Below are 25,561 nucleotides of genomic sequence, written 5' to 3'. Positions count from 1 at the left end.
ATTGTGCTGCTTGTAGCAACATAACATCCTTGATTGCTGTGAAATAATGAGCTACAGTTTTGGTAGAAAAAGATCAGAGTTAATGACAAAATGCAAAACACTCTGAAGCCATGGTCACAGGGGTGCCTGGCTCCTGCTAGTATATGGGCAGTCCCAGGAAAAAAGGAAAAGGCTGGCTTTTGACCTTTGGTTGTGTTCTTTGCTAGAGCAAAACTTCTGATCTTGGGGAGTGGAGAAATATGAGCATGAAGAAACTATGCTGCAGTCAGTGCCTGGTGGTTATCACAGTCACTTAATGTGTTGGGGCAGAGGGAGAAGGGGCTGTTTTCTGCATCTTTCAATAGATAAGAAAATTATACCTAATCCTTACCCAAAGATTTACATTGCAGGGTGCTCCACAGAGACAAAGTGGTGAGCCCTCAAAGCACTCTTCTGAGATAGAAAAATTTGGGAAGCTTGAGTAAGACCCAGTGAGGAGTGGGTTGCAAAGTAGAGCTCCAGGGGCTCTGGACTCATAAAGGAGTTACTTTAATGTTGGGCATGCTGTGAGCTCTCTCCTAAACTTCTCTGTCTAGTCAGCTCCTCAGTGCTAAATGAAGCACAGAAGATTTTTGTTATGGCTGCTATGAGGATTAAAGCATCCGCACCTACACAACAGTGTAACATACCACAACATTAGTACAATTCAGAAGGAAGAACAACTGCTGGCTCTGTATGTGTCTCAGACACTTGCACTACAGACAAGGCAACCAGCCAGGACTGGCTTGGGAGTTTAGTGATACAAAACTCTGCAGGTTTTGATCCCTTTCATTCCCTTTCGTCCCAGTTACTACTATGGCACAGTGCAGAGCATCCCACTTTCAGGGCAGCTTTAGATGGGAGCATCTAGGATGACTGACCACATCAGATGCTGTTCCTCATGATTTGGTGCTCCAGTTTGCCTTATGTGTAGACACACCCAGACCTGTCCAAACATCACCTTTCCCACCAACACCTTCTCAGTGTCTACTGAGGATCTGCAATGATTAATGACTTAATGGCATTATATAGCTTGAAAAGTGAGATGTACTGTATGAAAGTTCATAATTTTTCATCAGTTAGCTCAAGACATACGTGCCAGATGTGATTTTTCAGTTCAAAAGTCTAGATATGGAGAGGAAGAGATTTGTTTTAATCAGCTCTTAATTAAAAAAAAAAACAACCCAAAACCAAACAATTGTAAGGTGGCTTTTGGAACAGGAAATCAGTAATTTACAGAAAGACTTCAGAAGATTCAAACTACATCAGAGCCCAGAGCAACAGTCTGATAAAGTTCAAACAGCAGTTTCTTTTACCTGCAATTTCTGTGAACATTACTTTTGTTGAAATGTTTCTATCCATGCAAAGTGTGGGCTTTGGAAAACTGAAATTTCCTGCTAAAAACTTATTTTGCTGAAATTTTTGTACTTTCCACTGGAATAATTTATTGAAGCAATTTTCAGTTTTTTTAGGAGGACTGACTTGGTTAATTTCTGTCTAGTTTGACATCAGTCTAAATCTGTACTGGAACTACTCTGGTATCGTAAGAGCAGAGTATCTCAGGTCCCTCATGCTTGGTGTTCCACTGTGTCCTACAAATCCTGTCTGGACTGCATTTTTTACAGCCCAAGTCATCGTGGGAGATACTGTCTGGCCAAGGATTTTAAATACCCAAGCCACAACTCACATGAGGCATTTCCAGTACGGCATTTCCAAAACAAAACACATGCATGCTTTTTTGGAATGGGTGATGTTCACACTCTACAAACATGCATCGATCAATAATTAAGTGATTGCAACTCAACTTTTCAGCACAGCGTCCTGCAGAACAGGAATCCCCAAATTTAGCAAGTTGCTGCCACTTAGATCAGCTGAAGAGGAGATACCAACTACGTCTTTTAACTTGCTCTGCTTGCCAAGTATGTGCTGCTTCTACAACGTACTTTCCAGTAATTTCCTGGTCAGTACTGAAATGCTGCAAGTTATGAACCCTACATTTCCTTTGGGGTACTACTTCACAGATCTCCTAACTAGCAACTATTAGATGACCGGTGTGCATTTTCCTTCTCTTAATTTCACCTTGCTCTTCTATCAAACCTCCTTGCAGCACTTGAAACTACTCTCCCACTTCTTTCACTGCTTATTTCATGTAAAATCCATTGGATGAAATTCTAAGGCAGAGCTGCAAGGGTGACACAGGCTGATGCTATCCAAGCGCTTCCTGCACACATCTCTTCCCATCGGAGTAGAAAAGGGAGGATGACAGCCATTGAGCAAGCAGCTGTCTATCCCACAGCTCCTCTGCTACAGATGCTTTGAGCAAGCAGGTGATGGCTTTCAAATCTTTTTTCATTTGCTGCAAGAAATAAACATGTGGCCCTATTAGCCTGGGTGGTGGCCAGATTGGTTTTTGGGAGCACGTGCTTTTGCAGCAGTGTATAGATGCACTCTTAAACTCAAAGCTCCAGAGAGGTGCCTCTGTGCCCTAATCGTGCTGACTACAGCATGTTTATCTTTCCCTGATATGCTATCTTCATCAATTTTACCAGCCCCCTGATGACTGCACACATTGCTGTCCCCATGCATCATGCTGAGACCTGCTCCTGAACCAGGGCAGAAGGAGAAATTTGTCATCAACTCTTCCATTCGCCTGACAATAACATGGCCTAATATTTCATGAAAATGAAGTGCCCAGTGCACTCCTGATAGTTTACAGTTGTGATAAAGGACAGTCAGATGGATACTGTCAGCCATTAAACAGTTTGCTATCACAGAGCTCCTGAAAGAAAGCAAAGGCCTTTGGGCCCTTCTTGGTGTCAAATGTTGTGTCACCAGTGTAAAGGATGTTTCTAGGAGCAATTCCTTGTTGAATCAAGAAGTCATCCTTTTTTTTGCAAGCTTTCTACCTACATGCAAGATTCCCTCACACTCTATGTTTCCTCTGAGACACTAATCCTGCTCGCTTTGCAGCACACAAAACTCAGATATCATTTAAAAATCACCATGCTTGAAATATTCCATCCTTCCTTTATTTCTATCCAAGCACAACGACCGCAAGCTGAGTTCCAGTCATCCATCAGATACTTCATTCAGTCATCATGGATCTGCCTTGTACCTTGCTGGGCTTCATGTTCCAAGAGACACTTGCCTATTTGGCAGACTTTGATGCCTTGCTCCCAGTTGCAGCAAAAGGTGCCAAGAGCATTGTTCCCAAAGATAACAAGACCCAGCAGCTCACTATCTTGGCCTTGCAATGTATCTCACACCAGCAAAGTTACCTGTGTGGCTGGGGATGCTGGGGGCAAACCCTCGGCTTCAGTCTTGACTTTGCTGCGCTTGTTTATTACCGGATTGACTGTGCTGCTCACGGCGGACTCACTGCTCTGCTTGCTCTAGGAAAGAAAACCAGGCAAGATATGACAACAGGGTTTTTGATGGCAGACAGACTGCAGCCCACCTCCTCATTAAAAATTAACCTAAAAATCAGTCAAGGCTGAATTTCAGGAGTGGCCAGGGACAACTGTCTTGGCTCGCTGGCCCAGGTTTCACACGAAATCTAGCCTGTGTTGGTTTTTGCAAGGCAGAGAGATGGAAAAGAGGGAAGAGTCAAGACAAGCATTAGCCTCATCAGGCTCAGCAGCAAGCTTGGCCTTGCTGCTGTTGCTGTGTTTCAGAGCGATTCGGTCCCTGTCAAAGCCATCAAAACCTTAGGCAACCCCCACTCAAGCCACAATTTAATTTCTCAATGTGATGAAATGATTTGTTGAGAAAATGAATTCCTGGGGGAAGTTGGGGGCTCTGGTTACATGAGGGCTCCAGAGTGCTGGGTGCACGAAAGGCTATGCGTATATTTTGCTAAGCTCCTAAAAAATGAGAGCAACTTCAAGAGCAAAAAAAATCCCATTGTATGTGAAAAAAATTGGAACATTAACATTTAAAATACACTCTTGCTAATTGCTCAAGATTGGTCCTGCAAGTTATTAAAGAGAGGCCTGACTCTTGCCAGCCACATTATTCTGGTAGCCAGTTTGTAAGAAGAAAACAAAACCAATCAATCAACCTCCAACAACAAACAGAGTTTGCAGGGCAGCAGCCATGAGAAACCCTAAAACAATAAACCAGTCTGAAAAGTTCCGTATGATACAACTAAAACAACAACTTGAAATGGGTATGAGATGAGGTGAAGCAAGTCTTTGGGGAGAAAAGCAACTGCAATTTAAACTTCCACAGGAAAAAAATGGGAAGGAAAAACGATTAAAAATGCACTAGTCATATTCACTAACCCTGAGGATGTGGAAGGCTTGTGTACATATGCACGTGTCTGTGTGAATTCAGAGGTGTTTGCAAGGATGCATTGGAGGTGTGGGGTGTTACACACATGATGGCATTCCTAGTTTTCAAAACCTAGCTCCTCATTTTGCAAACCTTAACAGTAAAAATCAGCAGCAAGGCTAGCCCAAGAGAGAAATCTACTGAAAAAGAAGAAAAAGTATGTAAAATGGCTAGAGGTCCTAGACAGGAAGCACTTTTTTTACAGAGGAATAAGGTGCTTTAAGACCATTGGCATGGTTCACGTCAGTAAAAAAAAGGAAGGAGGGAAGGAGGAGTTGGTGAAGGAACTGATGCGACTTGGTTCACAGTGCTTGGGTGCTTATCTAGCAAAAGACTCCAGTACGTGCTGAATTCCCTTGATTTCAATAGCACATAATTTGTTCAAGGAGATTTGCTGCCTGAGATGCCCCTACAAATCATGTTCAATGCTTTGATGGATCAGAGTCTTTCATTCCTGCATGAGCAGGTACACGGTGCATGTAGGTAGGTGAAGATAAGTACCTGGTACCATGTAGATAGGTACATGGGTAGGAGTGCAAAATTTGGCTGTGACTAGTCCAGAAATGCTTTGCCAGAAGGAAGAAAAAACAACATAAAGGGAGAATGTGAGTAAAAAGAGAGTGGGTAAAACTCTCACATTCACCATGAAGTCCCACAGTACTCATCCCATGGAGAATATGCCTCCGTTTCCTTGTGCGCCATGCATGGATGGCCATCCCTACCTGGCTGGAGTCAGAGATGCAGTTGCTGTTGCTGCTGATCTGTGTTGGTGGAGGGTTAACAGAGAGGACTGCCATGTGCTGCCGCGGAGGGAAGGTCGGGGATGGCTGGATCAGGGGAGGAGTGTGTCCAAAAGCTGAGCTCAGGCCTCTTTGCTGGGTCAGGATCTGCTGGTACGTCACGGGGTTAATCGGGTGGGGGAAGCTGAATGCTGGACTGCAGCAAGAGGAGGAGATAAAATGATGAGGGGTTATTTTAAACTAGTGACTGATTCAAGTTTGGCTTCCTGGAGACTCCAGGAGACAGGCTGCAATGCCCTGGCTAGGTGTCTTCAATGCCATGATAAGCCTAAAAGCCTCCTTTACTGAAAAGGCAGGATTTGTCTCATGTGCCTCAGCAACCCTGTGAATCATCTCTATGCATGTATCAGACTGCTTATCATTTCTTTGTTTCCTATATTTTAAAACAGCCAAAGCTCTTGGCCAGGAGCACAGAACAGGATGGGACTTAGATGCATCTGTCTCTGCAGCCCCTGATGTTCCTGAGTTTTCCCAGGCAGACCTGTTCTACCAGCTCACAACCTTGGGGTTATATCCTGGATACAAAAAACCCAGCATCACCTGGCACAGATCACAGCAGGGATGAATTACTATCCATTTAACATAGTACAAGCCCATGCAATTTCCTCTGCATTCAGGTGAGGGGAGTGCTGGCTCAGGGGACTGCTGAAGTATGTCACCTTTCATATCTAGGTCACTGGTTCAGCTCCAATCTAGGTCAACAGTGACCAGAAACAATTCCAGCTCCTGGACGCTTGGGCACTAACTGGGGGCACTAACAGGTCTGAATTAGGATTCAGCAGTCAACAGGATTAAAAACAAAGTCCTGCTTTTGGAAAGAAGGGGTTAATTCCCAGGGGTGAGTCCCTTTGGCAGAGATCAAGAAAAATGGGAGAAGCTCTGTTCCCTGTATTCCAGGTGAGCGATGCACAAACCATAGACTCTCAGGCCAAAATCTGACTATTTTCCAGGGTGGTCACCCTGAAATTTTACTGACATGACATTTTCTCTCACATCACTAAAACTGCCCACGGTGTGAGTGCCCAGAGAATGAGGCCATCATTGCAGATGACCATTTATGGCATGGATGACCATAGTATTTCTGTTACAAAACAGTTAACGACAACACAACCAAAAGAATAAAGGCTAAAAATCACTACAGTGTAAAAGAGCTTTGGGAGTTAAACATAACAAATGTTACTATGTTATGTTTATGTTGTTATGTTACAGTGAAGTCCAAAAATTACTTTCTGAAATGCTACCAGGATCCAGGTCTGAGCAGGTAAGAGAGCATTTAATTCCTGCCACTAAGGCGTTGTTAAAATAACAACAAAAGAGTCTTTTCACCCCAGATTGCTGACATTTATCTTGTGGTATCCGTTACCCAATTTACAATTCCTGACTTTAGAACACCAAGAAGAGTTTAAAATTTCTTATTACTTGATTATTCTCTTGAAGGCCAACAACCAACTATTGGGTCAGACTCTGCACTCTACTGATTTGTGGAGAATACCAGATGCTACCCTGAAAAACTTAAAATCTGTGTGTAAGATGAGATGCTATGGGTATGTCCAGTTAATGACAACAGGGGAAAAGACTAGAAAAACATGATTACTACAGAATGAGTTGCAATGTAAATTAACATTTTGCTTGATTTTATCATCAGTTTCTAACTGATGCTGCAAACTAAAGCAACCTATAAAATGAATGTTACAGTTACTAATGGCAATATCTCTCTTTTCCCTTGTAAATTTTAGGAGTGCGTGATCTTTGTAAACCTTTGGTTAGTAATGTCAGTGTTAATTAGATCTAACATTTTTAACAGTTAAGCAACAAAAAGAATAACAACATTGTGAAACTTGGGTGAAGCAATCACAGCAGGAATTGACAACAGTGAACTGCCTAGTGTAAGTGCTTTTTAATTAAGATTTGAACAAAACTTTACTCAAGGGCTTAGATTTGTTTTAAATATGTTTTTAGAATTAAGCTCCTTTATCCACCCAGACAACTTTTTTTTTTTTTTTAGTAATTTGCAGAATACTTTGGGGCAATCTCTTAAATCAGAAGGTTTCTTAAACAGTTCAACTGTTCACACTGAATATTTTGTTAGATGAATTTATTCTCTGTTTCTGCTTGCAGGGAGGAACGATCATAGTGTAATTACTGGAAACTTGGTAATCAGTCATCCCAATCCAGGAAACACCCCCCACATAAACCATGAAGTACCCTTACAAATGCAAAACCAGCTGGGGGCTTTGATTTAATACACTACACAGCCCCAGCACACCAAAGCAGAGTTAGTAAGGAAGATGTCCCTTGCTGGAGGATCACTTCTCTTCTTGATGGGATGTTTATGCAGCTGAACAGAGCCCATCCCAGAGCTTTACCTGATTGTCCCGGCAGATAAATGGCCGTATGAGCCACTTGCTGCTGAACTGCTTCTGGAGTTGTTGATATATGCCACGAGAGAGTTTGGGGAGGTCCTGATCATCGTCTGGAGATCAATGCTGGCATCAGACAGCGGGGAGATAGACAGAGCTCGTTTTCGGCTTAATCTTGGAGTCACCCGTGGGCTTGAAAATCGCGACACTGTAGGAAAGAAAAACTTTGTCAGATAAAACCAGTGGGCTGCTCCCTTCCTGCAGGGGGGCAGGAGGTGTGGAGACCTGCTGCACTCGTGACTGCTGTGGGATGTTCAGGAGCTAGGAGCAGCAAAGGGACAAGCTGCACTTTGACAGGAAGTTTCCTCTCTGCCGGGTGCTGAATGACAAGGGTCAGGCAGCATCACAAACGCCCGCTTGCTTAGCCCCCCGCAGGGGATAAACAGAGGCTTGTCCATCACCCCTTTTCGTCAGCACTAAATTAACTTAAAATTAAGAGGGAAAAGGCTGCGCCTGGTCTCCATGAGCGCAGCTGTCCCCGTTGACTTGGTGGCAGGAGCGGTGGGCCCAAAGAGCTGCACATCAGAGCTGGGGTGACCCTCGGAAATGCTGCGTGTTCTTGTGTGCGGAGCGAGCGGAAACCGAAAGAGTGCGAGCACAATGCTGACATCCAATTAATGAAGGAGGCGAGGCTCCAGGAGCCCCGAAAGTAAATTAAGAGTTTTAAGAAAACCAATTTGGCAGCTCAGGCACAAAGTTCAAGCTCTCCCCCTCCGAGGGGATCTGCCAGTGCCTGGACCCTATTAGCAACTGTCAATCATTCCTCAGGCATGAAGTAATTTCCAACCCTGCCAGTCCTGTTTGTGGATCTGCAGTACGTGGTGAGTTACTACTGTCTGGATTTGGCCTCCTCCAGCCTTTCAGCACTGCTAACTGGAACAATTGACTTAATCTAAAGGAAACTCTGCCGAAGTCTGACCCACCTGCAAATCTCTGGGGTGGCATGGATGGAAGCTGGGGATGGGCCATAAAACAACGTTCCTTAATAGCAGAGTGCCAAATCCAAAGTCTGTCAAACCTCTAGCCTTGTCTGGAACAGCTCATCCCTCCAAAGTAACAAAAGCAGTGTTTAGGTCATATATTTAAAAAAGAAAAGACTTCTAAGGGTAAAATATGCCACTCAGCCATGGGTTTTGGCTGGTAATCTTCATCATCCAGTCTGGAGTGCAGGTGGGCTCAGCTGCTCTAGCTCCTTTCCATGATGGGTGCAGCACTGTATTACCATCTGGCTTTTCCAGCAGCAGTCTCTCCAGAATGCTTTGCTGTGGGTATATCCTATTAAGCTCTCTGAATAACACGGTAACTTGCCCAGTCAGGCAATATGAACTATTTTCCTCTACTTGCTTGAAAGGATTGATTTTGGTTGCATATCACTAAAACCAAGCCCAGCATTTTGCAAGAGCATAAACTTTCTGTCCTGATGATAGTGTTGGTGTGTGACTAGGATGTATAAAGGAGGTAAAACATATCCTGCCAGTGTGACCAAATAGTTCCTTGATTTGTGTTGGCTAGCAGAATCTTGTGTCAACATTTCCCTGAGACCAGCAGTTGGGTTGCAGTCTCCCAGTCTCCACATGACTCATTCATGTACCTAAGTGGCTCTGTCATTACCATGGCTGGCTGCTGTGTAATCAATGGGGTTTACTACCACTGTCTCCTCGTTGTTGCACAAGATAAATGATTTTCGCAAGGTCCCACTGGAAGTCCAAGGCTAAGTTGTTACTTGAACACTGTTGTGACTTTTGTCCTACACCTATGAAATTTCAAGAGCTGCTATTTGCAATGCCTTTACTGCAGTACTGGCAATATTGGGAATTTCTCCTAAAAATTAGATTGTTGCATATATTTAGCATAACTACATTTTCCAGCTTCCATGGAGCAGGAAGATGATAGAAAAGATGACTCAAGGATCAGGTAGGAAACAGAAAAAGCATGCAGTGGTATATGAAAATCACCTCTTGAATGTTAAAGTTGTCCCATGATTTGGAGGGACTGGACTCAAATTCTCCAAATGTTTGTGGCTGGCATACTCCAGCCCCATTCTGCTGTGGTGAGTGGCACTTAACCCTGTGAGCTGGAAAAGGAGCAGCTGGTTTACAGAGGTCCTATGGACTCAAAACCACAATGAGCAAATGAACTTCCCTCAGCAAAGGCTGGCCCTGTCTAAAGGCTGGAACTGAGAATTCCCAGATTTCACATCTGGTTCATGAAATCTGGGCCCTACCAGAGGCCTGGACCAAACAATACGAAGGCTGCTTGGGTCTAGATTATAGTGGTCAAAACTGTGCTGTCTGGAACATATTAATGTACTAATGCAATTGATTTGAAAGAATTAAACCTTTTTTTCAATTCCACCCACTCTGTCCATAAGGCATCTTGATTCAATATATGGGCCACAATGTGGAAAGACCTGGGTGCTGTTTTCAGCTCTCTCCCCTCATATCTCCTTGAGCAAAATGTTGCTTCTGTGTCCCCATTTCCTAGCATCATCTGTTTAGATGAGCTCCTTTAGAGAGGGTTTGTGTTTTATCCTGTATTGCACCAAGTGTGATGGGGCTCCATCTCAGCTGAGTTGTCAGTGTTTCTGTCCTACAATAATACGTTTCTTTCCAGATATAGATATTGTTTTCTGCATTTGCATTCCCACAGTCTCCTCCCTCTCTAACTGAAAGAAGCGGGCCAGATTTGACAGTCATATTTATCTCTGTTACTCCCACACCTCAAGGGAGATCTGTTTATTAATGTGCCACTTCCCTTGATAAATTACTAAATAGAAAGAAAAGCCTTGTACTCATTTCTCGCTGTTCCTTCCCATGATTTATGTCCATAGTGTTGGTTCAGCCATTGGTCACCATTAATTTGCAGAGGGAAGAAGTCCCGATGCCCAACAGAAACCTGAGTTTCAGCAGTGCAAACAACATGTTCACCCCTCCCTGCTGCACGCAGGTAAGTCATTTTTTCTTCGTGCAAAACTCTGCTGGAAGCTGTCAGATTTGCAAGCTAGCCTGGGAATTCTCCAACCCAAACCCAGTAATATGCACTGCATTAGTGTCCACTCTAATTTAAATCTTGCAAGTACTGTGGGCTATCTAAAATGTTTGGTAGCAGATCCAATAGATTGGGCTTGTGCTTTACACAAAAGCCTCAAGTCTTGCAGGCTGCAAGGGAAAGCTATGACCTAAAATCACGCTGTGGATGAACAATTCCTCTCTTCTCAAAGACAGCTCACCCAAGGTGCCTGGGAAGAGAAGCACCTGGGAAACAGAAAAGGTGTTCAACCACATGAAGAATTGCTTGCCATTGCATTTAAAAATTATTATTCAAAAGCAGATTAACAGCATTGGGATCGTTCTTGATAATAAATTTGGCCTGACATAATCCCCTGATCGGAGGATACTGAGCATGAATGTTGAACGCTAGCAGGGAGCAGAAAAGATAAGCATTAGTGTAGCTGTACACATGGGTGAGGTGTTCAATAAGGGCTGACTGACAACCACTTGAATATGCAGCAAAATCCTCTGTTGCTTGGGGTCCACAAGTGTTTTGAAGGAAAAACCACACACAACTTTTTCAGCAGTGACTGTGCCCAGAGAAGTAAATGAAGGGATACATTTGTCAGACATGAAGATGGACAGGCTGAGGAGAATTTATCACTAGCACTTCCTCTCTATTCTCCCCTTCAGAAATGCTGACTTATCAAAATAAACAGGGATAGTTCCAAGGTTTTGTGTTTTTTTGTTTTTTTTTTTTTGGAAGATGTGTTGGGGGAAGTTTCCAAACTGTAAGAGTACCCCCTCCCACACTCTTGAAAGAAAAAAAAAAAAGGGTAGTTTCCCATTGTTGTTTTAGAAGATGTTTTGCTCAGAAACATAAAATTATGAGTTAAAATTAATTTTTTGAAGTCACATATTGAAATAAATGTAGACACTTATTTTACAATTAATTCCATTAATCTACCAGTGTTTCAGTTTTTAAAATTAATTCTCCATGCCTCTCTACTCCGATGGAGACTTTCTTACCTTCAGTTTCTTTCCCTGGTATAGCATTGTTAGATGGGTCCAGAAAGAAGTGAAAGGTCAAAGTCAACACAGTAAAACAAGAAACAAGACAGCTCCATGAGACACTCCATAGCATTACCTGCTCTAGAGTTTGATGGCATTTACAGCATGTCCAGGATGGCTAGTGGCTGTTCTTGTATCACTTTGCTCTGCTACTTCTACCACTCATCTTGAAGGAATACTTCTTAAAAGCCAACGGATGCTTTCCGTTGACTTCCACAGACTTTGGTACACGGAATATGTATGAATTAAAAGGTGACCTAAAGACACCCCTCTTTGAGACATCACATCTTCACTTTCAAACTAATTCTGTTCCACTTGGAAAACATGCTATGTTTATGCACTCTTTTTTTGGGCATGCTAATAGCTTGGACATTATTTATTTGGTGTATATTAGATGAATTAGCTCTGAATGGAAGAAACTTGGCTATACTGTTTTTGCACAATCTAAAGATACCTTCTTAGAATTCAAAACTGTTTCAGATTTCAACCAACAACAACAAAAAAAATCGTTTGGCCTGAAATAAGGCAGGAAATTTTCACAGAATCACAGAATGTTAGGGGTTGGAAGGGACCTTGAAAGATCGTCTAGTTGAACCCTCCTGCCAGAGCAGGATCACCTAGAGCAGGTCACATAGGAACGCATCCAGGTGGGTTTTGAGTGTCTACAGAGAAAGAGACTCCACAACCTCTCTAAACAGTCTGTTCCAGTGTTCTCTCACCCTCACAGTGAAGAAGTGTTTCCTTATGTTCACATGGAACCTCCTGTGTTCCAGCTTGCACCCGTTGCCCGTTGTCCTGTTTATTAGACATCACTGGGAAGAGCCTGGCTCCATCCTCCCGACACTCATCCTTCACATGTTTATAAACATTAATGAGGTCACCCCTCAGTCTCCTCTTCTCCAAGCTAAAGATAACCAGCTCCCTCAGCCTTTCCTCATAAAGGGGATGAGTGTCACCTTCCCTCTCAGAGTTAGAAGGAGATTAGAACAGAGAAGTGAACTGGTGAACAGAAGGGTGCAGTAATGGCTGAGGTGAAAGCTCTGGGCATTACGATAGCCCATGAAGTTCACTAAAAAAATTTACTTGCAGGCCTATGCATCCTGCCACCTCCTCTCACACACAAAAAAAAAAAGTCAACTCTAGATACATTTTGCAGTGTTTTCATTAATGTGCACTAGTCTTTCTATACCATTTCATACACAAACCCAGATAAACTGACTGGCACAGGCTCAGCTCTACATACCACAGAATAAATATAACCCACATATTTTAAGAAACCTTTTAAAACTGCCTGGAAAAATTTTTGAGTAGAAAAAGCCTGACTTTACAGCAGCATTGTCTTTGCAGGGTAAATGTAACTACCACAGCTCATTTTTCTCCTGGAGGGGAGAAACAATTCAAGGCTGAATTTTCAAGTGACACAAGCCACATCTGCCAAAAGTCCCAGCTTCTTCTTCCAACCAGCCTGAAGCTTTTCTTGGTGAAAAGGTAATAGATTTCTTGGCAGTTTCCTATGGCATCTAAAAGTTATCACATACAAAGGTTGCTCAGAAACTGGGATTTTCTTCCCAAATTTAGATTTATCCACAACAGGTCAGTGATGAGCCAAATGGTTAGATTTTACACATGTGGCAGCTTGTGGTCTGACTCCTGCAGCTGTTCCCAGTGCTATCTAGCTGAAGGACAGGATCGGACCTCTGCTCATATGGGAGGCAGGAACGAAGGTTTCTGCTCCAACCATTTGCTGTGGCTGTGGGCCATCAGATTGACATTACAGGAGGTGGCTTTCCTGGAGGGAGTTTTCAGACCTTGTATCATGCTAGAAATAGTGGCAGCAAAGCCCTCCTAAAAGGAAACACCAGGCACTCAGTGGAAGCTCCTCTGAGACGTCTCTGGGGCAAGGAAATCACAGGCATCTCTTTAAGGACAAGCATGTTGCCATGATCTCAGCTCCAAAGGGAAACTGGGGGAATCTGCTTCCAAATGGCTGAACCTGTAAGGCATGTGGGCTGCAGATGGCTCATCCCTCCTCCTCACTAAAACATGGCAGGAGCCACCGCTTCCCCTGCATCCCATGCCCAAGCCCTGGGATAAATATCACTTTATCAAAATGGTCCCTCTTCTTGGCCACTCACCAAGAAAACTCCACCCAAGGCATACAGAAAATATTCCCCTCCTCCCATCACCAAATTAAATCAATAGGCAGTATAAAAACACAGGATGATCTCTTGATCAATAAGCAGCAGCAATAAACTACAAACACTCTTCACATAACCAGTTCCTTATTCCTCTCTCCTCTTCAGCAGCAGCAACACATGTCTTAGTTAGATTGCAGCAGATGCTGGACATTTGTTCTGGCACCAGATGCTGTCCTGGGACCCTTTTTTCTTCCCTCTCCAGACCAATCAACTTTTCAGTTCAAGGAATACTAATGCTTCCCTCAAATCCTCACTGAAAGACAAGGCTGCATTCTTCTACTCCCAATCCACAAGGTAGCTGTTTAGACAACCCAACGTGCATATGTAAATTGAATTCTTTAGAAACCAGAGTGCAGCAGGATTCCAGACAGAGGCTTATGGGATGCTCTGGGACTGTTTCTCCCTTCTGCATATATTTTTTCTGTGGAGGAAAACAGCATTACTGGCTAGAAACGGGTGGGAAATTATTTCCCATTCTCTGAAACCTATCTGAGATTTCAGCAGGTTTCCATTCTGTGCTGGGACAAGGCAAACAAACCAAACCAAAGTATCTTTCAGAGTTTTTAAGGATGCGAGTACAGGGCGCGCCGTCTACCCAGAGCAGCCAACTGCTGGCTTGTTTGGGAAGTCATCTGAGATCTAGTATATTCATTCTGCAAACCTGGAACTGTTGGTCCCTCAAGTCCCAGGCAAGACACTTCTTTCCTAGGTCATTGTCAGGCTGGGCTCTCTCCAGTCGCTTCAACTAAACCTTCTGGAGAAGAGTCCTGAGATCACCTCTCACACCCATGTCTGCTGACTGCAGGAACCACTGGACTTCACTGCCAGCCCTGCTTCTTACCCTGATGGCCATTAAATCATTTACTTGAAGTAGAAAGGCTCCAACAACACTGACTGAAAGAGGCCAGTGAAGCTGAATCACTGTTTGATTTGGTGAAATAAAATCCTGCTTGATAATTTGCCCATGTTCCAGGCAACTGTGCCAGCTACTGGCTTCTTGGCTATATTAGACTGAAAAAAACCTTTTCCCTGTTAAACTGCTCATTGTGAGTCAAGGAATTCATAACTGCCATGCACCTGGAAGAAAGAAACAGGGCAGGGATGCCCCCTGTAGATCCAGAACTGGATGAAATGCCATGCCACTGCAGAGGCATCCCTGCTGTTGGTAACTGTAAGGCTGCACAAACAGATCCATGCAGCCCTCCTGAGTTACTGTCTGTGCAACACCGCTTTGATGCAAGTTGAACTCAAGATGCTTTCTCCCCCATTCCTTGACTCAGTTTGGACAATCCAATCACTCTTTCCACTGTGCAAATAGAAGTGATGGATTTAAAGATGAGATTTTCTTCCCACTCTAGCCATAAGTTTTATTCTGAAGATCTGCGCCTCGTTCCTAGAGCTGCCACTGCTCTGCTCACTGTTCATTTCCTTTCTCTTTCATCTCCTTTCACTTCAGGGTGTTCAGTGATGAAGTAGCTTTGAGATCTTCTGATCATAAAATCACAGAATTGTTTCAGCTGGAAAAGACTGTTAAGATCACTGAGTCTAACCATTATCTAATTCTACCAAGTCTCATGCTAACCCACGTCCCTAACCACCATGTTTATGTGTCTTTTTAAACACCTCCAGGGATGGTGATTCAACCACCCACCTGGGGAGTCTATTCCAGTGTCTGATAACCTTTTCAGTGAAGAAGTTTCTTCTAATACCTGATTTAAACCTCCCCTGGTGCAACTTGAGGCCATTTCCTCTTGTCCTATCATTGTAACTAGGAAAAAGAGACCAACACCCACTTTGCCACAATCCTCTTTCAGGTAGTTGTAGAGAGCAAGAAGGTCTCTCCTCAGCCTTCTCTTCTCCAAACTAAACAACTCCAGTTCCCTCAGCCACTCCTCAATAGACATGTTAGCCACACCTTTCACCAGCTTTGTTGCTCCTCTCCGGACATGCTTCAGCACCTCACTGCCTTTCTTGTAGTGAGGGCCCTAAAACTGAACACAATACTCAAGGAGTTGGCCTCACCAGTGCTGAGTACCTGGGGACAATAACTTCCCCAGTCCTGCTTGTCACAGCATTCTGGATACAGGCCAGGATGCTGTTGGACTTCTTGGCTAGCTCAGCACAATGTCTTGTTTGCCCACTCAATACACAACGCCCTGGTCACTGTGTTCCCTGAGGGCTTCTTTTAAAGGTATGAGTATGGTTGCCATTGCCTTGGCAATGCCCAGGCCTTGTCAGCCTGTCCCATGAGAGCTGGTCCACTCTTGGTGGGGCTGCTCTCTGCTCCCCTGTCACTTTCCTACCAAGAGAAAAATCTCAGGAACCCTCCTGTACATCGAGATCTGTCTCTCTGCTGCTGGCCAGGCCAGTTCTGAGGCAGCTGCTTTCAGCAACCGGCTATACCGATGTACAGGGCTTTAACAGAAAAAGAATCAAGTTTGCATACCCTCTTCCTGAGGGCAAATAACACCTCCTGAAAGGCTGAGGTTAATCACAGAAGCCCTGGTGCTTAGGGGGAAAAAAAAATAATTGTATGTACTAAACACAATGAGAAAGTTGTAGTCATCTCCAGGTTCATCTGTGCTCCATACAAGTCTTTACTGCCCCAGGGATGCTCCTGTGCAACCACTCTGTCACCTACAATAATCCACCATGTGGTATCCACTTCCAGAACAAAAATGCAAAAGATTGTTTTGATTTGGTGCAATTAGTCTCAAAAGCACCCCACCTGCAATGCTGTGACACTGAAAAGCAGCTAACTTTTGTTTTGAAAGTGTAACCTTTCCAGAAAATAGATATAAGTCTGGATTTGAACTCTACTCTTGGATTTAGAGACGCTGTTTGGATGACAGAATAAAACAGGACAGCTAACTGAAGTGTTATTTAGTCTCCACCAGAACTGTCCTGAAGACCCCAGCAGTCTAGTTTGTAAAACTGGTCTGTTTCGGGGATGTAACCACTTCTCTCTGCACAGTGACAACTCTGCTGAACAGATGCACCTCTTGGGCACCCCACCTCAGTCACTACTTCAGCACTCAGCAAACCTGACACATAACACGTAGTAAGAACCAACACGCTCCAGCCAACACTTATGTCCTTGGTACTTTTTCTGACCCTAGACATCTGAGGGTATGAAAAACCACTGACAAAGATGAAGGCATTGAGAAACTCTCCAAGAAGTGCAATTAGAACAACCAGAAAGACTCAGGTATGTGTCTGGGAAAGAACTACCATATCCAGGGGCTAGGGATTCCATGGACCTGCAGATGTTTAGAGGTGATGTGACACTGAATAGGCCGGTTTTAAAATATGCTTATCTGCTACTTCTACTTTTGCAGGTGCCAGTGTTATCACAGATGTGTGATGGTGCTGCATATGGTTTAACAGGAGCTACCTGCATTTTCAGAGAACTAATTCTTGTCAAGTTCTTATGCTCTGGGGCTCTTTGGGAACAAAAGGACTCTTTGAATGACAGATGCTCTGAGTGACTCATTGGGGTTTTAGGCATGCTGCTGATATTCTTGTCTCAGAAAAGCACCATAAGAGGACGCTTTATTAAATTATCTGTTCAACTATTTACTTAGGCCCTGCTGATTTAAATTTTTGAAATAACTTTCTAAAAAGAGAACTTTTAGAACCTGGTTCCTCAGTCAGCGTTTCAGAGTCATCCAGTTTAGTCTCTGCCTTGATTATGCAAAATGCTCTCTTCTCTCTGGCTGATGGATGAACACAAACATATGGACCAAAGACCAGCACTGGGCTGCTGTTCCTTTTCATACTATTTAAAGTAGCCTTCCAGTGTCCCCATGTCACATCCTTGTGATGTTTGAATGATTTCATCTCATGCAGAGCATGCAAAGGGCCAGAAAAGGCTTTCCAGTTCCTCATCAACAAAGCTTTATGAGAGACCAAAATAAAGGCTTGGTGACCCCTGGCTTTGCTTGGAATGGTTATGAGCTTGGCTGCATGAAGTAGGGACCTTTGTTACATGATTCACTCTAGAGTCGTTTTCAGACAAAGGCATGCAGTAAGAGAGTCATCTGCCAAGGGGAGTATCTCAGATGACTTCAGATAAAGACTGATCTTCAGCAAACCAGAAGACAAGTATCTCGGTGCACTGAGAATTAGCCTCCACTAGCAGGAAAACAGTTGTGTTTGCTTCCCTTACTGACTGTTTATCTGGCACTTCAGTAAGGCATTGCTGGTCAGAGATGGACTAATAAGGAGGTAAGGAAGAAGGAGTCTTGCTCATGAGCCTGAGCAGAACTTGGCAGGGCTGGTTTGCACCCATCTGCTATAATCACAGACATTAACCCATTGGAGGGAAGACAGAGAGGTCTTCCTGACCAGTTGCTTTTTTAGCAGAAAAGCCCAGAGTATGTTTTGGTTCTTAGAGGCAGGATGGCATCAAGGAACACGTTTCTCCATTCCAAACTGGGATCCAGGTTCCTGATTAATCTAGGTATTGATAGTAGAAAATGACTATTCAAGATAAGACTTCCGTAGCAGCTGCAGACGAGACATAGTTTTTTTTTTTGTTAGAAGTATCTATAAGCCCCCATCACTGAACAGCCAGAACAGCTTTCATCATTTTAAACCAGTCACTTGATGAAGCAGCAAGACCACAAAGTCTTTCATCTTAAAAGCTTAACAACAGAAACTTTGAAGCGGTAATGAAATGATGCAGATCTCCACTCCAAAAATTATAATGGTCCACAGGCAAATCCAGAGGCAGCCCAGGAAAGAGAAGCTGGGATATGAAAGTCAAGATGAGACTTCTCACTCTTACAGCAGAAATAATCCCCAAACTGCCCTCTGTAATATCCGTGCAACTCCAATTCTTACAACATGTGGCATAAAGTGAAAGGAAAAGAAAGAAATTTCTAACAGCTCTAAAAATCATTTGGACCTAAGATATGCTTCCAGATGGATTTTTACCCATCTCACCAGGGCACGGTCAGGCCACAGGGGTGACTCAGCACTGCAGTGCCTAAGATGATTTTATTTCTTCATCATTTAGTCTGGAGCGAGAACTTTCTGGGTTCATAATACCCAATACTAGCATAAGTATCACATTCCTGTAAATTTTTTTCTCCCACAAAGTACTAACATATCAACTCCATCCTGGCTCCCTGTTAACACATCATCTCCTTGGGTCCCAACCAAGATGAGGCCCCTCACGTTGAGCACAGCTACGTATGGAAATGGCCAGCCTTTGCCCCAGATGCCAACCACGCAAAAGAAGGTGGGATAGGGAGCCAGAGATGGAGCTTGCCCCCAGGCACACTGTGGTCATCCATGGTCAAAGCAGCAGGATGGCAGCAATGCCCTGCCCACCGGACCAGCCCACCTCCTAACACATGCAGCAGCCATGCCATCCTCCAAAAGAGACCACAATATATCTATTTTCAATTATTAACATTTTATACATACATATGTAATGAGGTGACCTTTAAAGTCAAAAATTATAGTGCAGCACCCATAGATTTTGGCAGGGTAGAGTGATCACATATAGCAGCCTCCATCTGGAGGACAGCCTCATACATCTGCCTCAAAATTTCAGCTGTGCTGGGGAGGGCCCAGACTGCTACTCACCATCAACAGGGCTGAGGTAATCATGGATGTGGGCTGTGCTGGCTGCTCCCCCACTCTGCATCAGAAGGTCCCCATAGGGGTTCGGATGGCCAGCCATCAGTGTCATTTGGTGGTAGTAGTCCGTGGGGTTGGCTCCTGGTGGTGGTGGTGGTAGCCCAAAGAGACCTCGCTCCTTCAGGTGCTCATGAGCCACTGCTGGAATCGTGGGTGAGGAGAAAAACATGGGGAGAAGGTTCCCACCGCAACGTTAGATCGCGGTGCTGACGTTGGCGGCCCAGTCTCCCCCCCGCGCCCCCCGCCAGCCCCAGCCACACGGCTCCGCATAGGGCTCTCGTGACGTGTGCTTGGGCGTGCTTCTGCGGACAAAAGAAACTAAGCTGGGGCCTCTGCATTCCTCCATTTCCGCAAATTTATAAACAATCTCTCATTCCCCCTTCTAATAATCCTCCTGTTCAGGCACAGTCGGCACCCCAGGGAGGAGGGAGAGGGCCCAGCTCGCCAGCAGCAGTAACCCTGTCAGCATTAACATCCCTGCCTATTAGGAAGGAAAGACAAATGCAGCCCAGTTCCCGATAGCAGCGCAAGGAAATTAAAGCCAAGGTCTAATGCATAGAGCTAGGTTTAGTGTCTGGCAGCATAAAACCATTCTGGCTGCCAAAGCCAATTATGCTAACTTTCTCCCAGCTGTAATTTTTCAAACCTGCCTCCCCACCCACTTGCCCCATTAACTTATTTACCACTGCCTTAAAAAAAACAGAAATAAATGGAAAATACAAGCACTCCAAACACAATGCCTTTGTTTCGCAGCAAACACCACAACTGGCTCTGGAAGGAGAGGACGGGGCAGAGCACACGCACGTCAGCCAGCAGACCTCTCCATGACCGGGGGCTAAGACTTTGGATGACGTTGTAGGGGAGGGAAGAATGCATGCATCTCTCCATAACCCTAGCAATAGCTTTTTTAGCCACAGAAGATGGGTTTATGATGCCAGACAGTAAGTCGGGGGATTTGTTGCTCTGTGGCGCTCTTTGCTCCGTGGCAGCTAAGGGTCATTTGTCCCAGCAGCAGCCTGGGACCTGAGAATGCTGGGATTTGTTGAGTGTCCACAAACACTGGCTGCTTCCTGGGTAATGAAGTACTTCTGACAAAGTAAGGCATAACTTGCACCTCCCCAAGTGACATCAGAGTTGTTCATTTTCCCCTTTCCCTTTTTTGTCCCTAGCTCATGAACATAGGGTCTGCCGGGGCTCAGAAAGCATCACCAGCTCTGTGTGCACCCAGTGCCAGATCCCTGCACGGCTTCACCTTCTCTGAAAGCTGCTGCAGGACAGCTCAGGAGTAAAGAGGAAGCCCCTCTCCTTCACCCAGGAGCCATCCTCCCTCAAGATACAAAGCCAACAGGGGATAACCCAAGGAGCATTGCCTCATCTCTGCAACATCACTCTTAGCCAGGTCAGGCATCAGGAGTGACTGTAGCCCTCTTTAGGGGAAGCAGAGCTCCCAGTAGAGGCATAAGAGCAGGCAAGCTCATACGAGAGCCGAGAGCGTTGCAGAAAGGAACGTACTTTAAGCAAAATATTTATAATATGATCCAGTGGTAATAGCTATTCTCACGCTCTGCTTTCTCAGTGCAATGATGCAAAACAAATGTGTAGTTAAAGGCAGGGGGAAAAAAAGAAAAAGAGACAGCTCTCCAACTTCAGAGAGCAGCTGCAGAGCCTTTGCAGCTGTAAATCCCCGGGTTTAAGGGAATTTCAGTGCTGGTGAGCTACAAAATCACTGCAGTACCAGTAGCACAGCGTCTTACCGTCGGCAGGGCTGAGGCCCCTGGCAGCAGAGATGACGGAGAGCGTGGGGCTGCTGTGGACGGATCGGAGGTAGTGCTCCATGTGGGGTGCCACGTAGGGGTGTGGTGGGCTGAAGGGCGACTCGCCGGGCCCAGTGGGGTGAGGAGACAGCCGGATGAGGGAGATGTCAGAGATGACAGGGCTGCCGCTTAGAGGAGGAGGCCTGGGAAGAAAACAGAGACATGCCGTCACTCTCAGCCACCTGGGGCAGGCACGGGTGCATGCCACCCTTCTCCCTCCCATCCCACTGCCTTCACCTGCAAGGGATGAGTTCAAGCACATGGTGGGAGAAACCTCCCCTCTTGCCATACATGGAGCTTGAAGCCAGTGTAAGCTTCCTGTGGACCCACATCCGTACTGCACAAACATGTATTTATGCAAGGTGGCTCATCCCAGTAGGACTGCTGAGAAGAGGGGCATGATCTGCTTCAGGCAGTGCCTGTACACATGGGCTGTGTGGAGCATACCCCATGCTAGAGATCCCACCCAATCTCCTTGCATGGGGAGGCTGGCTACATGAAGACATTCATGACAAACCCAGGGTTTGCAAGCTCCTTGAGTAAGCTATAGCACCTGGCTACAGATGCTTAGTGCTGCTACATGCATGCAAAGCACTGGATAGGGATGCATGTGAAGGGATGTAAACGGCTCAAGGAGTGCTTATATGATCTTGGGGTGAACTCTCAGCCCAGCATGCATGGCTTGGTCTGCACCAGTGGTGCAGCCCTCCCCACCTGCGTCCATCACAGCTTGCACAAACCTCCTTGACAGGTCGGTGGTACAGTTCAGAGGGCAAAAGTTCATAAAAGGTTTTATTGCATGCTTTCTGGGGGCCACCTCTGTTAAATCCCTCAGATCTTCCTCAGGCCAAGTGCTACCTGAGAAAGAAGTCAGTAAATGCTGAAGGATTCATCAGGTAACAAAAAAGGTCACAGGCATGTTTTGGCACTTAAGCAGTTTTTGCCATGTGAACAAGAAGGGAAGAAAAAAGCGTGTGGACATCTCTCAGACACATCTCCTACTGTTCCCTCCAGCCTCTTAGACAAACCACAGAAAGTGCAAGGAGGAGAAAAAAATTATACACCCTAATCTGAGAAGCAGAAAATCTGAGCTAGACAGTGAAAGAAGCAGCATTGTCATCAGGCAAAATGAAAGAGCAAAATCTGCTTTGCATTCTCCTCTCTCTGCACTCACAGACTTCTAGGAGTGTAGCTGGTGTGAAGACGTAGGTCACAACAGGGATGGCATTTGTCCCTGGCTGGGTACTTTGGCAAAGCTGAGGGAGATGGATATGTGCCCCACGGGGCTGCACTCGGGGTATGGCAGACCACAGGGATTTGGGGTTTTAGAGGTCAGGAATCTGGGAACTGGGCTGAGGTAAGGGACTATTACAAAGGTCCTTCCCTAGGAACATCCAAATATGTCATTAGTGAACACACATAAGATCTGTCTCTCCATGCACAAACACAAGGGTCTGAGCAGTTTAGGCATGCCACCTGCACCTCAGGGTCTTGGTCCCACCCTGCTTTATCAACAGTTCAGGTGCATTTTAATTTTTTTGCAATACTTACATATCAACAAAACCACACATAAACGTAATATAAGCTTTGCAGACTTATTCAGCAGTTTATGAGCGTGTTTATCTTTGTTTGATCTTCCACGTGTTTTTCTGTCTTTCTGATAAATTAGTAAACCTTGTGGCTTTTTGAACACTTTCTGCTGATGGGTAGTAAATTAAATGACTTTTAAAATATTTATAGTTCAAAGTACTTTCGTGCAGCGATACTCTCTGTGGCTCACTGGTGAGAAATACAATGTAGTGAAAACCCACCAGATATAAAAGGCTTGTGGAGATGCACAGCTACCATCACACATGTGCTCATGTGCCTTCAGCCCTTAACGGGGTTTTGCTAGAGCAACACCCACCAGCAGCATCGAGCCTGTTTTCTTTCATAGCACTGAAAGACAAACTTATGATGGCATGGCTATTTCAGATCTCGACCTCCACACCTGTGTTGCCAAGGCCATTCATTACCAAAACTATGGTGCAACAGAAGTCCCTCTCCAAGTCAGTCTCTGGTGCCTCTCTCCATGACGTAAGCCATGGCGGCAGCAAGCTTGAGAAAACTGCAGCTGAAGCTGCCGGGGCTGGTTTCTGTCGAGGCTGCTAATAAAGGCAGCTGAGCACAGAGCTGACCAATTTATTTCTGCTTGGGAGGAGGGAGAAGTGAATCAAAGTCTCTGTTCCAGATTTAGTTTCAATTCATTTCTAATAATCTCCACCGCCTCATCTGGAAAAAATGAAACAGGATTTAAAAAAATGATGTCATTAAGAAAACATCTGACTAATTTTTCTTCTGATGAAGACTTAATGTAAGTGAGGGGGGATGTAAATTAAAAGCAGCCCAAATCTTCTCTGGGCCACAGAGCTTGCCGTAATACATAAGCCATGAAAGAAGTTTTCTTACATATACAATAAGTTCCCTCTTTCATCAGTACTCACAGCTTCTCCCCAAAGGGTTGTGAACTTCTTTGATGCAGGCTTGAAACTATGTATTAGCAGGTTTATGAGCCTTTGGAGCCTCTGCTGATCAAACTGTGAGGCCAACATCTAAAATGTATATAACAATATGAAGGGTTTGCTGTTCATTTTCTCTGTGCTAAATTGGGCAGAAATGTTGGTGTCTCTCAGAACAGGAAAACTCCACCCTGGCCAAAAAGGTAACGCTGGGAAAAAGATCAAGAATTCACCCAAAATGCTTGCAGCTGGAGACACGTATGGTGTTTCAATATGAGGCTGGCCCTGTGCATACACAGTTGGCAAAAAGGCTTCGTCTTGCAGCCAGCTTAAACCCTCTCCTTGCCACATCTCTCCATTTGTGGACTAGGACAGCCATACAACACATACCCAGGTCAAGCTCCTGTAAGCCCTCCCAGGCAGGGATCACCTCTTACCAGTGCACACTTGCAATTCTAGCAAAGCACCACCATGGCACAGCACATCCAAAAAAAAAAGTGTGGCTTCCAGTAGCTGCCTACCAGGAATGACTCACTCATCCAGTAGGATCCTCTGCTCCTAACTTCATAAATTTTTCTTCACACCCCCCCCTCCTTTTTTTTTTTTTTCCAGTTGTGCCACCAGCATTATTTCTTATCTAATTTCCAAGTCTCACACTGTATGATAGAACCATAGCATCATAGAATGGCTTGAGTTGGAAGGGACCTTAAAGATCATTCAAGCCAGCTGCCATGGGCAGGGACCCCTACCACTAGACCAGGTTGCTCAAAGCCTCATCCAGTCTGATCTTAAACACTTCCAAGGATGAGGCATTCGCAGCTTCTCTGGGCAGCCTGTTCCAGTGTGTCAGCACCCTCATAGTAAAGAACTTCTTCCTAATGTCTCATCTAAATCTACCCTGCTCTACTTTAAAACCATTGCCCCTTGTCCTCTCACCACATGCCCTTATAAAAAGTCCCTCTCCAGCTTTCCTGTAGGCTCTCTTCACACACGTCACAGAGACAGAGAAACAGAGAACAAGAGGCAGTCATAGCCTCACAGGTCTACTCTTGGCAAAGAAGAACAATAGCAACTGCTTTTTAGAGGCAGTGGCTTAAATGGATGAGAGATGAAGTGGCTCTGGGGAAAGATGGCTCTGCCTCCAGCTCACCTCCTGGGCAAGCAGGGCTTCCCATCCCTGGGTCCTGAATCCTGCAGCAGGACAATCTCCAGCTCGGTGCAGTTAACCAACCTGTGCAACGGTGCCATGGTGCCATAGCTGGATTTCTTGCTGTGTTTGTAAAGCTCCTGCCCAGAGCTCCACTATCCATACATTACTCCCCACAGATGGCACACGGAAAACACACCGAGTGCCTGTTGGGGAGCTCCTGGCTCTGCTGAAGACAGTGCTGTGTAAAAACCTCGCTGTCTGCAGCAGGACAAGGGATTTCACCTGACCACATAGGTTTCTGAAGAAATCATGATTCTGGTTTTCAAATAGGCTAAGGGAATTGGGTGTCCAAACGCCATTAAATGTAATGGGAGCCAGGGGCCTGTTTTCCCCCCGGCTCCGTCAAAAAGCCCAGGCTCTATAATTAATGCTCAGGACTTGTAGAGCAATTTGCATCTCTGACGAAGCACACGAGCCTGGACTCATTTCCTTCCCCACCCAGGAGAGAGAGGCTCTCCCTTCCCTGCTCTTTAACAGAGAGAGACACTGAGGTGAGGGAAGTATCGCCTGATCCCACGTAAGGGCTGCAGAGCTTCATGGTGATGCTGGGGGCATGCACAC

General features: G+C 45.0%; 1 protein-coding gene across 1 annotated transcript in view; it reads right to left on the bottom strand.

Annotated features, from left to right (window-relative positions):
• GLI2 (GLI family zinc finger 2) overlaps window positions 1-25,561 on the bottom strand; it is a 139,651-nt gene that overhangs the window by 19,422 nt on the left and 94,668 nt on the right. Inside the window, exons 3-7 of the mRNA XM_054380837.1 lie at window positions 21,233-21,435; window positions 19,425-19,616; window positions 7,517-7,718; window positions 5,073-5,286; window positions 3,297-3,410 (exon numbers count right to left, since the gene is read on the bottom strand). Of these exons, the coding sequence (XP_054236812.1) occupies window positions 3,297-3,410; window positions 5,073-5,286; window positions 7,517-7,718; window positions 19,425-19,616; window positions 21,233-21,435 (925 nt within the window). The remainder of the gene's footprint in view (window positions 1-3,296; window positions 3,411-5,072; window positions 5,287-7,516; window positions 7,719-19,424; window positions 19,617-21,232; window positions 21,436-25,561) is intronic.

The sequence above is a fragment of the Indicator indicator genome, chromosome 5 (assembly GCF_027791375.1).
Source record: "Indicator indicator isolate 239-I01 chromosome 5, UM_Iind_1.1, whole genome shotgun sequence".
In the NCBI taxonomy this organism is placed as follows: domain Eukaryota; kingdom Metazoa; phylum Chordata; class Aves; order Piciformes; family Indicatoridae; genus Indicator; species Indicator indicator.
Note: the sequence above shows the minus strand (reverse complement) of the source record. Positions and strands in the feature narration are given on the sequence as shown.